This window comes from Oncorhynchus kisutch, unplaced genomic scaffold (genome assembly GCF_002021735.2).
Source record: "Oncorhynchus kisutch isolate 150728-3 unplaced genomic scaffold, Okis_V2 Okis03b-Okis08b_hom, whole genome shotgun sequence".
Lineage (NCBI taxonomy): Eukaryota > Metazoa > Chordata > Actinopteri > Salmoniformes > Salmonidae > Oncorhynchus > Oncorhynchus kisutch.
In genome coordinates, this window is record NW_022261980.1 from 9,508,947 (window position 1) to 9,525,256 (window position 16,310).

Consider the following 16,310-nt stretch of genomic DNA (forward strand, 5'->3'; position numbering starts at 1 on the left):
CAGGCTAGCGTAGACTGGGCAGTAATACTACAGTGATCTGGAACCAGGCTAGCGTAGACTGTGCAGTAATACTACAGTGATCTGGAACCAGGCTAGTGTAGACTGGGCAGTAACACTACAGTGATCTGGAACCAGGCTAGAGTAGATGGGCAGTAATACACTACAGTGATCTGGAACCAGGCTAGTGTAGACTGGGCAGTAACACTACAGTGATCTGGAACCAGGCTAGCGTAGACTGGGCAATAACACTACAGTGATCTGGAACCAGGCTAGCGTAGACTGGGCAATAACACTACAGTGATCTGGAACCAGGCTAGTGTAGACTGGGCAATAACACTACAGTGATCTGGAACCAGGCTAGTGTAGACTGGGCAGTAACACTACAGTGATCTGGAACCAGGCTAGCGTAGACTGGGCAGTAATACTACAGTGATAAAAGTCAACAGTGAACCATTGCGTTTCTGTCTGAAGGGACAAGGAGAGCACACGACGTCCCACCCTGGGACAGAAGCACAGTGCCACACTCCCTCAGTGCCTCCAGCCTGCCTCCGTGCCTGCCTCCCGCCAGCCTCCCTCCGCGTCTCCAGCCAGCCAGCCTCCCTCCCTCCCTCCGCGTCTCCAGCCAGCCAGCCTCCCTCCCTCCCTCCGCGTCTCCAGCCAGCCAGCCTCCCTCCCTCCCTCCCTCCGCGTCTCCAGCCAGCCAGCCTCCCTCCCTCCCTCCCTCCCTCCGCGTCTCCAGCCAGCCAGCCTCCCTCCCTCCCTCCGCGTCTCCAGCCAGCCAGCCTCCCTCCCTCCCTCCGCGTCTCCAGCCAGCCAGCCAGCCTCCCTCCCTCCCTCCCTCCGCGTCTCCAGCCAGCCAGCCTCCCTCCCTCCCTCCCTCCCTCCGCGTCTCCAGCCAGCCAGCCTCCCTCCCTCCCTCCCTCCCTCCGCGTCTCCAGCCAGCCAGCCTCCCTCCCTCCGCGTCGCCAGCCTCCCTCCCTCCCTCCGCGTCGCCAGCCTCCCTCCGCGTCGCCAGCCTCCCTCCCTCCCTCCGCGTCGCCAGCCTCCCTCCCTCCGCGTCGCCAGCCTCCCTCCATCCCTCCCTCCGCGTCGCCAGCCTCCCTCCATCCCTCCGCGTCACCAGCCTCCCTCCCTCCCTCCGCGTCGCCAGCCTCCCTCCCTCCCTCCGCGTCGCCAGCCTCCCTCCCTCCCTCCGCGTCGCCAGCCTCCCTCCCTCCCTCCGCGTCGCCAGCCTCCCTCCCTCCCTCCGCGTCTCCAGCCTCCCTCCGCGTCTCCAGCCTCCCTCCCTCCCCCCGCGTCTCCAGCCTCCCCCCGTGTCTCCAGCCTCCCCCGCTCTACCCTCCCCTCTTTCCTGCATTCCATCCCCCTTACACAACTCCCTCTCTGTCTCAGCCCTGTGTGCTGGTCTGAGCTGGTCTATTTCTTATTGTGGAAACGCATGTAAAATTTATCAATGGCTGCTGATGGAAAACGTCTGTACAAATGTACCTACGGCATGCGCATGATTAGTTCATTACAACTAAATATTTGAGTGAGGAACTGCACAGGGGAAAAAGAAGCATCGCTGGGCAGTGACTAAACATGAACCCATCGGTAGATTAAAGCAAGAGACAATGCTTCATTATGTTGTTTCCATTCTCTCCCCCTCACGTTCCCTTGGCCTCACGTTCCCTTGGCCTCACGTTCCCTTGGCGTCATGGCACTTCATTATGTTGTTTCCATTCTCTCCCCTCACGTTCCCTTGGCGTCACGTTCCCTTGGCCTCACGTTCCCTTGGCCTCACGTTCCCTTGGCCTCACGTTCCCTTGGCGTCATGGCACTTCATTATGTTGTTTCCATTCTCTCCCCTCACGTTCCCTTGGCGTCACGTTCCCTTGGCGTCACGTTCCCTTGGCGTCACGTTCCCTTGGCGTCCTGGCACTTCATTATGTTGTTTCCATTCTCTCCCCCTCATGTTCCCTTGGCGTCACGTTCCCTTGGCGTCACGTTCCCTTGGCATCATGGCACTTCATTATGTTGTTTCCATTCTCTTCCCCTCACGTTCCCTGGGCGTCCTGGCACTTCATTATGTTGTTTCCATTCTCTCCCCCTCACGTTCCCTTGGCGTCATGGCACTTCATTATGTTGTTTCCATTCTCTCCCCCTCACGTTCCCTTGGCGTCCTGGCACTTCATTATGTTGTTTCCATTCTCTCCCCCTCACGTTCCCTTGGCGTCCTGGCACTTCATTATGTTGTTTCCATTCTCTCCCCCTCACGTTCCCTTGGCGTCATGGCACTTCATTATGTTGTTTCCATTCTCTCCCCCTCACGTTCCCTTGGCGTCACGTTCCCTTGGCGTCACGTTCCCTTGGCGTCATGGCACTTCATTATGTTGTTTCCATTCTCTCCCCCTCACGTTCCCTTGGCGTCATGGCACTTCATTATGTTGTTTCCATTCTCTCCCCCTCACGTTCCCTTGGCGTCCTGGCACTTCATTATGTTGTTTCCATTCTCTCCCCCTCACGTTCCCTTGGCGTCATGGCACTTCATTATGTTGTTTCCATTCTCTCCCCCTCACGTTCCCTTGGCGTCATGGCACTTCATTATGTTGTTTCCATTCTCTCCCCCTCACGTTCCCTTGGCGTCATGGCACTTCATTATGTTGTTTCCATTCTCTTCCCCTCACGTTCCCTTGGCGTCATGGCACTTCATTATGTTGTTTCCATTCTCTTCCCCTCACGTTCCCTTGGCGTCATGGCACTTCATTATGTTGTTTCCATTCTCTCCCCCTCACGTTCCCTTGGCGTCATGGCACTTCATTATGTTGTTTCCATTCTCTCCCCCTCACGTTCCCTTGGCGTCATGGCACTTCATTATGTTGTTTCCATTCTCTCCCCCTCACGTTCCCTTGGCGTCATGGCACTTCATTATGTTGTTTCCATTCTCTTCCCCTCACGTTCCCTTGGCGTCATGGCACTTCATTATGTTGTTTCCATTCTCTCCCCCTCACGTTCCCTTGGCGTCCTGGCACTTCATTATGTTGTTTCCATTCTCTCCCCCTCACGTTCCCTTGGCGTCATGGCACTTCATTATGTTGTTTCCATTCTCTTCCCCTCACGTTCCCTTGGCGTCCTGGCACTTCATTATGTTGTTTCCATTCTCTCACTGTGTCTCTGCCAGGCCAGAGAACTACTAGCAGCCATACTCCTGCTTCCCTCACTGTGTGTCTGCCAGGCCAGAGAACTACTAGCAGCCATACTCCTGCTTCCCTCACTGTGTGTCTGCCAGGCCAGAGAACTACTAGCAGCCATACTCCTGCTTCCCTCACTGTGTGTCTGCCAGGCCAGAGAACTACTAGCAGCCATACTCCTGCTTCCCTCACTGTGTGTCTGCCAGGCCAGAGAACTACTAGCAGTCATACTCCTGCTTCCCTCACTGTGTGTCTGCCAGGCCAGAGAACTACTAGCAGCCATACTCCTGCTTCCCTCACTGTGTGTCTGCCAGGCCAGAGAACTACTAGCAGTCATACTCCTGCTTCCCTCACTGTGTGTCTGCCAGGCCAGAGAACTACTAGCAGTCATACTCCTGCTTCCCTCACTGTGTGTCTGCCAGGCCAGAGAACTACTAGCAGCCATACTCCTGCTTCCCTCACTGTGTGTCTGCCAGGCCAGAGAACTACTAGCAGTCATACTCCTGCTTCCCTCACTGTGTGTCTGCCAGGCCAGAGAACTACTAGCAGTCATACTCCTGCTTCCCTCACTGTGTCTCTGCCAGGCCAGAGAACTACTAGCAGTCATACTCCTGCTTCCCTCACTGTGTGTCTGCCAGGCCAGAGAACTACTAGCAGTCATACTCCTGCTTCCCTCACTGTGTGTCTGCCAGGCCAGAGAACTACTAGCAGCCATACTCCTGCTTCCCTCACTGTGTCTCTGCCAGGCCAGAGAACTACTAGCAGCCATACTCCTGCTTCCCTCACTGTGTGTCTGCCAGGCCAGAGAACTACTAGCAGTCATACTCCTGCTTCCCTCACTGTGTGTCTGCCAGGCCAGAGAACAACTAGCAGCCATAATCCAGCACAGTCCACAGTGATGAATGATACATCAATTCAGCAGCTCTGTCTGTCAGAGCACTTCATCATTATAGGGGATGAAAAGAAGAGAGGAGGACGAGAAGAAGAGGAGGAGAAGAGAGAGGTGGAGGAGGAGAAGAGGAGGAGAAGAAGAAGAGGAGAAGAGAGAGGTGGAGGAGGAGGAGGAGAAGAGGAGAAGAGAGAGGTGGAGAAGAGAGAGGTGGAGAAGAGAGAGGTGGAGAAGAGAGAGGAGGAGAAGAGAGAGGAGGAGAAGAGAGAGGAGGAGAAGAGGAGAAGAGAGAGGTGGAGAAGAGAGAGGTGGAGAAGAGAGAGGTGGAGAAGAGAGAGGTGGAGAAGAGAGAGGAGGAGTAGAGAGAGGAGGAGTAGAGAGAGGAGGAGTAGAGAGAGGAGGAGTAGAGAGAGGAGGAGTAGAGAGAGGAGGAGTAGAAGAGAGAGGCGGAGAAGAGAGAGGCGGAGAAGAGAGAGGCGGAGAAGAGAGAGGCGGAGAAGAGAGAGGCGGAGAAGAGAGAGGCGGAGAAGAGAGAGGCGGAGAAGAGAGAGGCGGAGAAGAGAGAGGCGGAGAAGAGAGAGGCGGAGAAGAGAGAGGCGGAGAAGAGAGAGGCGGAGAAGAGAGAGGAGGAGTAGAGAGAGGAGGAGTAGAGAGAAGGAGTAGAGAGGAGGAGGAGAAGCGAGAGGAGGAGAAGAGAGAGGAGGAGAAGCGAGAGGCGGAGAAGAGAGAGGCGGAGAAGAGAGAGGCGGAGAAGAGAGAGGCGGAGAAGAGAGAGGCGGAGAAGAGAGAGGAGGAGAAGAGAGAGGTGGAGAAGAGAGAGGAGAAGAGAGAGGAGGAGAAGAGAGAGGTGGAGAAGAGAGAGGTGGAGAAGAGAGAGGTGGAGAAGAGAGAGGTGGAGAAGAGAGAGGAGGAGAAGAGAGAGGAGGAGTAGAGAGAGGAGGAGTAGAGAGAAGGAGTAGAGAGGAGGAGTAGAAGAGAGAGGGAGGAGAAGCGAGAGGAGGAGTAGAGAGAGGAGGGAGTAGAGAGAAGGAGTAGAGAGGAGGAGGAGAAGAGAGAGGAGGAGAAGAGAGAGGAGGAGAAAGCGAGAGGAGAGAAGAGAGAGGCGGAGAAGAGAGAGGCGGAGAAGAGAGAGGAGGAGAAGAGAGAGGTGGAAGAAGAGAGGAGGAGAGAGAGGTGGAGAGAGAGGCGGAGAAGAGAGAGGAGAAGAGAGGTGGAGAAGAGAGAGGTGGAAGAAGAGAGAGGTGGAGAAGAGAGAGGTGGAGAAGAGAGAGGTGGAGAAGAGAGAGGTGGAGAAGAGAGAGGTGGGAAGAGAGAGTGGAGAAGAGAGAGTGGAGAAGAGAGAGGTGGAGAAGAGAGAGGTGGAGAAGAGGAGAGGTGGAGAAGAGAGAGGTGGAGAAGAGAGAGGTGAGAAGAGAGAGGTGGAGAAGAGAGAGGGTGGAGAAGAGAGAGGTGGAGAAGAGAGAGGTGGAGAAGAGGAGAGGTGGAGAAGAGAGAGGTGGAGAAGAGAGAGGTGGAGAAGAGAGAGGAGGAGAAGAGAGAGGAGGAGAAGAGAGAGGAGGAGAAGAGAGGAGGGAGGAGAAGAGAGAGGAGGAGTAGAGAGAGGAGGAGTAGAGAGAAGGAGCAGAGAGGAGGAGTAGAAGAGAGAGGAGGAGAAGCGAGAGGCGGAGAAGAGAGAGGCGGAGAAGAGAGAGGCGGAGAAGAGAGAGGCGGAGAACGAGAGAGGCGGAGAAGAGAGAGGAGAAGAGAGAGGAGAAGAGAGAGGAGAAGAGAGAGGCGGAGAAGAGAGAGGAGAAGAGAGAGGAGAGGAGAAGAGAGAGAGAGAGAGAGAGAAGAGAGAGGTGGAGAAGAGAGAGAGGAGAAGAGAGAGGTGGAGAAGAGAGAGGTGGAGAAGAGAGAGGTGGAGAAGAGAGAGGTGGAGAAGAGAGAGGTGGAGAAGAGAGAGGTGGAGAAGAGAGAGGTGGAGAAGAGAGAGGTGGAGAAGAGAGAGGTGAGAGAAGAGAGAGGTGGAGAAGAGAGAGGTGGAGAAGAGAAGGTGGAGAAGAGAGAGGTGGAGAAGAGAGAGGAGGAGAAGCGAGAGGAGGAGAAGAGAGAGGCGGAGAAGAGAGAGGCGGAGAGAAGAGAGAGGAGGAGAAGAAGAGGTGGAGAAGAGAGGAGGAGAGAGAGGTGGAGAGAGAGGAGGAGAAGAGAGAGGCGGAGAAGAGAGAGGCGGAGAAGAGAGAGGCGGAGAAGAGAGTGGAGAAGAGAGAGGTGGAGCAAGAGAGAGGTGGAGAAGAGAGAGGTGGAGAAGAGAGAGGTGGAGGAAGAGAGTGGAGAAGAGAGAGGGGTGGAGAAGAGAGAGGTGGGAGAAGAGAGAGGTGGAGAAGAGAAGAGTGGAGAAGAGAGAGGTGGAGAAGAGAGAGGTGGAGAAGAGAGAGGTGGGAGAGAAGAGAGAGGTGGAGAAGAGAGAGGTGGAGAAGAGAGAGGTGGAGAAGAGAGAGGTGGAGAAGAGAGAGGAGGAGAAGAAGAGAGAGGAGGAGTAGAGAGAAGGAGCAGAGAGGAGGAGTAGAAGAGAGAGGAGGAGAGAGCGAGGAGGAATGGAGGGAAGAGGAGGCGGAGGGAGAGAGGCGAGAAGAGAGAGGCGGAGGAGAGAGAGAGGCGGAGAAGAGAGGAGAAGAGAGGCGGAAGAAGAGAGAGGCGGAGGAGAAGAGAGAGGCGGAGAAGAGAGAGGCGGAGAGAGAGAGAGAAGAGAGAGGAGAAGAGAGAGGAGAGAGAGAGAGGAGAGAGGAGGCGAAGAGAGAGAGGAGAAGAGAGAGGTGAGAGAAGCGAGAGAGGTGGAGAAAGAGAGAGGTGGAGGAAGAGAGAGTGTGGAGAAGAGAGAGGTGGAGAAGAGAGAGGTGGAGAAGAGAGAGGTGGAGAAGAGAGAGGTGGAGAAGAGAGAGGTGGAGAAGAGAGAGGTGGAGAAGAGAGAGGTGGAGAAGAGAGAGGTGGAGAAGAGAGAGGTGGAAGAGAGAGAGGTGGAGATGAGAGGAGGAGAAGAGAGAGGTGGAGAGAGAGGAGGAGAAGAGAGAGGAGAAGAGAGAGAGGAGAAGGCCAGAGAACTACTAGCAGTCATACTCCTGCTTCCCTCACTGTGTGTCTGCCAGGCCAGAGAGAACTACTAGCAGTCATACTCCTGCTTCCCTCACTGTGTGTCTGCCAGGCCAGAGAACTACTAGCAGCCATACTCCTGCTTCCCTCACTGTGTCTCTGCCAGGCCAGAGAACTACTAGCAGCCATACTCCTGCTTCCCTCACTGTGTGTCTGCCAGGCCAGAGAACTACTAGCAGCCATACTCCTGCTTCCCTCACTGTGTGTCTGCCAGGCCAGAGAACTACTAGCAGCCATACTCCTGCTTCCCTCACTGTGTGTCTGCCAGGCCAGAGAACTTCTAGCAGCCATACTCCTGCTTCCCTCACTGTGTGTCTGCCAGGCCAGAGAACTACTAGCAGCCATACTCCTGCTTCCCTCAATGTGTGTCTGCCAGGCCAGAGAACTACTAGCAGCCATACTCCTGCTTCCCTCAATGTGTGTCTGCCAGGACAGAGAACAACTAGCAGCCATAATCCAGCACAGTCCACAGTGATGAATGATACATCAATTCAGCAGCTCTGTCTGTCAGAGCACATCATCATTATAGGGGATGAAAAGAAGAGAGGAGGACGAGAAGAAGAGGAGGAGAAGAGAGAGGTGGAGGAGGAGAAGAGGAGGAGAAGAAGAAGAGGAGAAGAGAGAGGTGGAGGAGGAGGAGAAGAGGAGAAGAGAGAGGAGGAGAAGAGGAGAAGAGAGAGGTGGAGAAGAGAGAGGTGGAGAAGAGAGAGGTGGAGAAGAGAGAGGAGGAGAAGAGGAGAAGAGAGAGGTGGAGAAGAGAGAGGTGGAGAAGAGAGAGGTGGAGAAGAGAGAGGTGGAGAAGAGAGAGGAGGAGAAGAGAGAGGTGGAGAAGAGAGAGGTGGAGAAGAGAGAGGTGGAGAAGAGAGAGGTGGAGAAGAGAGAGGTGGAGAAGAGAGAGGTGGAGAGAGAGAGGTGGAGAAGAGAGAGGAGGAGTAGAGAGAGGAGGAGTAGAGAGAGGAGGAGGAGAGAGAGGAGGAGAGAGAGAGGAGGAGAAGAGAGAGGAGGAGAAGAGAGAGGCGGAGAAGAGAGAGGAGGAGAAGAGAGAGGTGGAGAAGAGAGAGGAGGAGAAGAGAGAGGAGGAGAGAGAGGTGGAGAAGAGAGAGGAGGAGAAGAGAGAGGTGGAGAAGAGAGAGGAGGAGAAGAGAGAGGAGGAGAAGAGAGAGGAGGAGAAGAGAGAGGAGAAGAGAGAGGAGGAGTAGAGAGAGGAGGAGTAGAGAGAGGAGGAGGAGAAGAGAGAGGAGGAGAAGAGAGAGGAGGAGAGAGAGGTGGAGAAGAGAGAGGAGGAGAAGAGAGAGGTGGAGAAGAGAGAGGAGGAGAAGAGAGAGGAGGAGAAGAGAGGTGGAGAAGAGAGAGGTGGAGAAGAGAGAGGTGGAGAAGAGAGAGGTGGAGAAGAGAGAGGTGGAGAAGAGAGAGGTGGAGAAGAGAGAGGTGGAGAAGAGAGAGGTGGAGAAGAGAGAGGTGGAGAAGAGAGAGGTGGAGAAGAGAGAGGTGGAGAAGAGAGAGGTGGAGAAGAGAGAGGAGAAGAGAGAGGTGGAGAAGAGAGAGGTGGAGAAGAGAGAGGTGGAGAAGAGAGAGGTGGAGAAGAGAGAGGTGGAGAAGAGAGAGGTGGAGAAGAGAGAGGTGGAGAAGAGAGAGGGTGGAGAAGAGAGAGGTGGAGAAGAGAGAGGTGGAGAAGAGAGAGGTGGAGAAGAGAGAGGTGGAGAAGAGAGAGGGGAGAGAGAGAGGGAGAAGAGAGAGGTGGAGAAGAGAGAGGTGGAGAAGAGAGAGGTGGAGAAGAGAGAGGTGGAGAAGAGAGAGGAGGAGAGAGAGAGGAGGAGAGAGAGGAGGAGTAGAGAGAGGAGGAGTAGAGAGGAGGAGTAGAGAGGAGGAGGAGAAGAGAGAGGAGGAGAAGCGAGAGGCGGAGAAGAGAGAGGCGGAGAAGAGAGAGGCGGAGAAGAGAGAGGCGGAGAAGAGAGAGGAGGAGAAGAGAGAGGAGGAGAAGAGAGGAGGAGAGAGAGGTGGAGAAGAGAGAGGAGGAGAAGAGAGAGGAGGAGAAGAGAGAGGAGGAGAAGAGAGAGGAGGAGAAGAGAGGCGGAGAAGAGAGGCGGAGAAGAGAGAGGCGGAGAAGAGAGAGGCGGAGAAGAGAGAGGCGGAGAAGAGAGAGGCGGAGAAGAGAGAGGCGGAGAAGAGAGAGGCGGAGAAGAGAGAGGCGGAGAAGAGAGAGGCGGAGAAGAGAGAGGCGGAGAAGAGAGAGGCGGAGAAGAGAGAGGAGGAGAAGAGAGAGGAGAAGAAGAGAGGTGAGAAGGAGAGGTGGAGAAGAGAGAGGTGGAGAAGAGAGAGGTGGAGAAGAGAGAGGTGGAGAAGAGAGAGGTGGAGAAGAGAGAGGTGGAGAAGAGAGAGGTGGAGAAGAGAGAGGTGGAGAAGAGAGAGGTGGAGAAGAGAGAGGTGGAGAAGAGAGAGGTGGAGAAGAGAGAGGTGGAGAAGAGAGAGGTGGAGAAGAGAGAGGTGGAGAAGAGAGAGGTGGAGAAGAGAGAGGTGGAGAAGAGAGAGGTGGAGAGAGAGGAGGTGGAGAGAGAGGAGAAGAGAGAGAGGAGAAGAGAGAGAGGAGAAGAGAGAGGTGGAGAAGAGAGAGGTGGAGAAGAGAGAGGTGGAGAAGAGAGAGGTGGAGAAGAGAGAGGTGGAGAAGAGAGAGGTGGAGAAGAGAGAGGTGGAGAAGAGAGAGGTGGAGAAGAGAGAGGAGGAGAAGAGAGAGGAGGAGAAGAGAGAGGAGGAGAAGAGAGAGGAGGAGAAGAGAGAGGAGGAGAAGAGAGAGGTGGAGAAGAGAGAGGTGGAGAAGAGAGAGGAGGAGAAGAGAGAGGAGGAGAAGAGAGGGGAGGAGAAGAGAGAGGTGGGTAGCTGTGATTACAATAGATTAATGCTTATTGTTCTAGGAATACAGAGGGGGAAGCAAGGACTTGATAAAAGGCCTCTAGAGTGTAAGGACCGACTCCTGCATGAACCACTGTCTACAATAACCTATCAGGGAGTTCTGTCTCTGCATGAGCCACTGTCTACAATAACCTATCAGGGAGTTCTGTCTCTGCATGAGCCACTGTCTACAAGAACCTATCAGGGAGTTCTGTCTCTGCATGAGCCACTGTCTACAATAACCTATCAGGGAGTTCTGTCTCTGCATGAGCCACTGTCTACAAGAACCTATCAGGGTGTTCTGTCTCTGCTACCATCAGACTCCTGCATGAGCCACTGTCTACAATAACCTATCAGGGTGTTCTGTCTCTGCATGAGCCACTGTATACAAGAACCTATCAGGGAGTTCTGTCTCTGCTACCATCAGACTCCTGCATGAACCACTGTCTACAAGAACCTATCAGGGAGTTCTGTCTCTGCTACCATCAGACTCCTGCATGAACCACTGTCTACAATAACCTATCAGGGTGTTCTATTTAATATCCCAGACTGTCCCTGCACCCCTCAGCCATCCCACATAGTTATTTAACCTTGCACCCCTCAGCCATCCCACATAGTTTCTCCATTCCTGTACCGTCTCAATCACCTAGTCAGCTAATCAGGTAGGAGCATGGTATCAACGACCGACAGGGGTTGACTCTGGTTTAATACATGAACCCTTAATGAGAGCGTGTGGCTGTGGACTGTGTGTTACCTGTACTCTGCTCCCCAGCCCTTGACGAAGCTCATGCGGATGGTGCACATCCTGGTGAGCTGGTAGACCGCCTCGAAGCCCTGGTTCACCGACTGGGCCAGCAGGGCAGCAAACTCCTGGTTGTTAAAGATCTTCAGGTTGCAGCCTACGGAACCGTCACACAACCGTCCGACAAACCGTTACCGTCAAGACACAATGAATGAGGTGTGTGTGTCGTACGTGTGTGTGTGTGTGTCGTACGTGTGTGTGTGTGTCGTACGTGTGTTGGTGAGTGACCACAGTACGACAGTCATTGTGGAAATTAACCTACTGTGTGTCAACCTTTTGTCTCGCTCTCTTTGCCACACACACACACACACACACACACACACACCCTTCTCAGCTCTCACCTGGGGGGATCTTGCAGACCGTGGCGGGGTGCCAGCCGTAACGCTGGTTACAGTTGGGACTCTGGACAAAGATGGCACTGTCGCTGAGGCACTCTGCAAACACCTCTCCTCCAATATAGTACAAACGTACCCCTCTGCCTGCAGACAAACAGAGAACCATCTGTCTAGAACCAGAACCACCCCTGATGTGAACACACAGACCATTCAATTCTGAACACGGATGACAACGAACATGTGATGTATACCTAAATACAGTGCATTCGCAAGGTATTCAGACACCTTGACTTTCCCCACTTTGTTACGTTACAGCCTTATTCTAAAAGGGATTAAATCATCCCTCATCAATCTACACACAATACCCCATAATGAGAAAGCAACATGTTTTATTTTCCATTTTTGCAAATGTATTAAAAATAGAAAACTGAAATATGACATTTACATAAGTTCAGACCCTTTACTCAGTACTTTGTTGAAGCACCTTTGGCAGCGATTACAGCCTTGTTTCTTCTTGGGTATGACACTGCAAGCGTGGCACAGCTGTATTTGGGGAGTTTCTCCCATTCTTCTCTGCAGATCCTCTCAAGCTCTGTCAGGTTGAATGAAGAGCGTCGCTGCACAGCTATTTTCAGGTCTCTCCAGAGATGTTCGATCAGGTTCAAGTCCAGCCTTGGCTGGGCCACTTAAGGACATTGAGACTTGTCCCGAAGCCACTCCTGTGTTGTCTTGGCTGTGTGCTTATGGTCGTTGTCCTGTTGGAAAATGAACCTTTTCCCCAGTCTGAGGTCCTGAGCGCTCTGGAGCAGGTTTTAATCAAGGATCTCTGTACTTTGCTCTGTTCATCTTTCCCTAGATCCTGACTAGTCTTCCAGTCCCTGCCGCTGAAAAACATCCCCACAGCATGATGCTGCCACCACCATGCTTCACCGTAGGGATAGTGCCAGGTTCCCTCCAGACGTGATGCTTGGCATTCAGATCAAAGAGTTGAATCTTGGTTTCATCAGACCAGAGAATTCTTTCTCATGGTCAGAGTCTTTAGGTGCCTTTTGGCAAACTCCAAGCGGGCTGTCATGTGCCTCTTACTGAGGAGTGGCTTCCGTCTGGCCACTCTACCATAAAGGCCTGATTGGTGGAGTGCTGCAGAGATGGGAGAACCTTCCAGATGACATCCATCTCCACAGAGGAACTCTGGAGCTCTGTCAGAGTGACCATCGGGTTCTTGGTCACCTCCCTGACCAATGCCCTTCTCCCTCAATTGCTCAGTTTGGCCGGGCGGCCAGCTCTAGGAAGAGTCTTGGTGGTTCCAAACTTCTTCCATTTAAGAATGATGGAGGCCACTGTGTTCTTGGGGACCTTCAATGCTGTAGACATCTGTTTGGTACCCTTCCCCAGATCTGTGCCTCATGGCTTGGCTTTTGCCCTGACATGCACTGTCAACTGTGGGACCTTATATAGACAGGTGTGTGCGCCTTTACAAATCATGTCAAATCAATTGAATTTACCACAGGTGGACTTGAATCAAGTTGTAGAAACATCTCAAGGATGATCAATGGAAATGATACCGCTGAGTTCAATTTCGAGTCTCATAGCAAAGGGTCTGAATACTTATGTAAATAAGGTATTCGTTTAAATTATTATAATTTTTTTATACATTTGCAAACATTTCTAAAACCTGTTAGTGCTTGGTCATTATGGGGTACTGTGTGTAATTAAATACATTTTAGAATAAATCTGTAACGTAACAAAATGTGGAAAAAGTCAAGATGTCTGAATACTTTCAGAATGCGCTGTATTTAGGAAACTTGTTCCCAAGTATCCCCCCCCCCCAAATTTGACATATGTGATCGTGTCTCACTGTAATCAAGGTATGAAATGGTTGTTATTTTCAAATACAATTTCATTTTGGGCTTAGCAGTGTACAAAATAATATAATTATGTTCTGGCCCCTTGACCATTCTCTCTGACAAAAATCGTCCCGTGTTGTGAATCTATTTGCCCATCCCCCGAGCTAAGCCCCCCCCCCCTTATTTTCAAAGCATCAGTACCGATGTGTCTGCGTGTCAGCTCCACAGCGGCGTTACGGTTGACGTTGGAGAGGAGGCCCAGGCAGAAGCGCTCTGAGTTGGAGGGGTCGGTGAAGCCGTCCACGGTGAGGGATGGCTGGGAGGCGTGGAAGGTCTCGCCCACCCGCTGGTTCAGCTCGTAGTAGGAGATAGAACACCAGAAGGCTGGTTCACAGTACATCACAGGCTGTAGGTCTGACAGACACAGGAGAGAAATGGGGAAACACTATTTAGATAGTTATTGAGCATCCTACTTGGGACTAAGCCTTTACCAATGTCATCTATATGGGACTACTACAGAGTAAAATACAGAACACAGAGAGCGAGAGAGACAGAGAGAGAGAGACAGAGACAGAGAGAGATAGAGACAGAGAGAGATAGAGACAGAGACAGAGAGAGATAGAGACAGAGACAGAGAGAGAGAGACAGAGACAGACAGAGATAGAGACAGAGAGAGATAGAGACAGAGAGAGATAGAGACAGAGACAGACAGAGACAGAGAGAGATAGAGACAGAGACAGACAGACAGACAGAGACAGAGAGAGAGAGAGAGAGACAGAGAGTGACAGAGAGAGATAGAGACAGAGAGAGATAGAGACAGAGACAGACAGAGATAGACAGACAGAGAGAGATAGAGACAGAGACAGAGAGAGAGAGACAGAGAGAGATAGAGACAGAGAGAGATAGACAGACAGAGACAGAGAGAGAGAGAGAGAGACAGAGAGTGACAGAGACAGACAGAGACAGACAGAGATAGAGACAGAGAGAGATAGAGACAGAGAGAGATAGAGACAGAGAGAGATAGAGACAGAGAGAGATAGAGACAGAGACAGAGACAGACAGACAGAGAGAGAGAGAGAGACAGAGGTGGGTACAATGTGAAGATATAAAGATAGAGGGAAGAGAAAGGGAAACAGAAGTGAGGAGAAAAGACACAGCTAGAGATAAAGATGGAGAGAGAGAACAGCAGAGCCAGGGAAGTAGAGGACATAAAGACAGAGGGAGACTGAAGAGACATAACAGCAGAGCCAGGGAAGTAGAGGATATAAAGACAGAGGGAGATAACAGCAGAGCCAGGGAAGTAGAGGATATAAAGACAGAGGGAGACTGAAGAGAGAGAGAGAACAGCAGAGCCAGGGAAGTAGAGGATAAAGATGGAGGGAGAGAACAGCAGAGCCAGGGAAGTAGAGGATATAAAGACAGAGGGAGACTGAAGAGAGAGAGAGAACAGCAGAGCCAGGGAAGTAGAGGATAAAGATGGAGGGAGAGAACAGCAGAGCCAGGGAAGTAGAGGATAAAGATGGGAGAGATAACAGCAGAGCCAGGGAAGTAGAGGATAAAGATGGAGGGAGAGAACAGCAGAGCCAGGGAAGTAGAGGATATAAAGACAGAGGGAGACTGAAGAGAGAGATAACAGCAGAGCCAGGGAAGTAGAGGATAAAGACAGAGGGAGACTGAAGAGAGAGAGAACAGCAGAGCCAGGGAAGTAGAGGATAAAGATGGAGGGAGAGAACAGCAGAGCCAGGGAAGTAGAGGATATAAATACAGAGGGAGACTGAAGAGAGAGAGAACAGCAGAGCCAGGGAAGTAGAGGACATAAAGACAGAAGGAGACTGAAGAGAGAGAGAACAGCAGAGCCAGGGAAGTAGAGGATATAAAGATGGAATATGGAAAAAGAAAAGAGGGAGAAAAACAACCAGGACAAAGTCTGCCAGTTCCCTCGGCCCTCACGCAGAGACAGTGGAGACAACGGCAAATTACAGGGTTCCGTAACCAAAACATTCAGCAAACGCTTGCACAGTTCTCGTAACAGCAAAGATTTATTTTTACTTTTCCTTCCAACTACTTCCAACATTTACCTTTGAAGTACAGTGAACTGTCTGGGCCCATGTGAAGGACAGTGAACTGTCTGGGCCCATGTGAAGGACAGTGAACTGTCTGGGCCCATGTGAAGTACAGTGAACTGTCTGGGCCCATGTGAAGGACAATGAACTGTCTGGGCTCATGTGAAGTACAGTGAACTGTCTGGGCCCATGTGAAGTACAGTGAACTGTCTGGGTCCATGTGAAGGACAGAGAACTGTCTGGGTCCATGTGAAGGACAGAGAACTGTCTGGGTCCATGTGAAGGACAGAGAACTGTCTGGGTCCATGTGAAGGACAGAGAACTGTCTGGGTCCATGTGAAGGACAGAGAACTGTCTGGGTCCATGTGAAGGACAGAGAACTGTCTGGGTCCATGTGAAGGACAGAGAACTGTCTGGGTCCATGTGAAGGACAGAGAACTGTCTGGGTCCATGTGAAGGACAGTGAACTGTCTGGGTCCATGTGAAGGACAGAGAACTGTCTGGGTCCATGTGAAGGACAGAGAACTGTCTGGGTCCATGTGAAGGACAGAGAACTGTCTGGGTCCATGTGAAGGACAGAGAACTGTCTGGGTCCATGTGAAGGACAGTGAACTGTCTGGGTCCATGTGAAGTCCCAGTCTATTTGAAGGACAGTGAACTGTCTGGGTCCATGTGAAGGACAGAGAACTGTCTGGGTCCATGTGAAGGACAGAGAACTGTCTGGGTCCATGTGAAGGACAGAGAACTGTCTGGGTCCATGTGAAGGACAGAGAACTGTCTGGGTCCATGTGAAGGACAGAGAACTGTCTGGGTCCATGTGAAGGACAGAGAACTGTCTGGGTCCATGTGAAGGACAGTGAACTGTCTGGGTCCATGTGAAGGACAGTGAACTGTCTGGGCCCATGTGAAGTCCCAGTCTATTTGAAGGACAGTGAACTGTCTGAGCCCATGTGAAGGACAGTGAACTGTCTGGGTCCATGTGAAGGACAGTGAACTGTCTGGGTCCCTGTGAAGGACAGTGAACTGTCTGGGTCCCTGTGAAGGACAGTGAACTGTCTGGGTCCCTGTGAAGGACAGTGAACTGTCTGGGTCCCTGTGAAGGACAGTGAACTGTCTGGGTCCCTGTGAAGTCCCAGTCTATTTGAAGGACAGTGAACTGTCTGGGCTCATGTGAAGTACAGTGAACTGTCTG

General features: G+C 52.3%; 1 protein-coding gene across 1 annotated transcript in view; it reads right to left on the reverse strand.

Annotated features, from left to right (window-relative positions):
- The window catches only part of smad3a (SMAD family member 3a), a 48,672-nt gene that overhangs the window by 6,155 nt on the left and 26,207 nt on the right, over window positions 1–16,310 (reverse strand). Inside the window, exons 5-7 of the mRNA XM_031812743.1 lie at window positions 13,257–13,469; window positions 11,215–11,352; window positions 10,826–10,970 (exon numbers count right to left, since the gene is read on the reverse strand). Of these exons, the coding sequence (XP_031668603.1) occupies window positions 10,826–10,970; window positions 11,215–11,352; window positions 13,257–13,469 (496 nt within the window). The remainder of the gene's footprint in view (window positions 1–10,825; window positions 10,971–11,214; window positions 11,353–13,256; window positions 13,470–16,310) is intronic.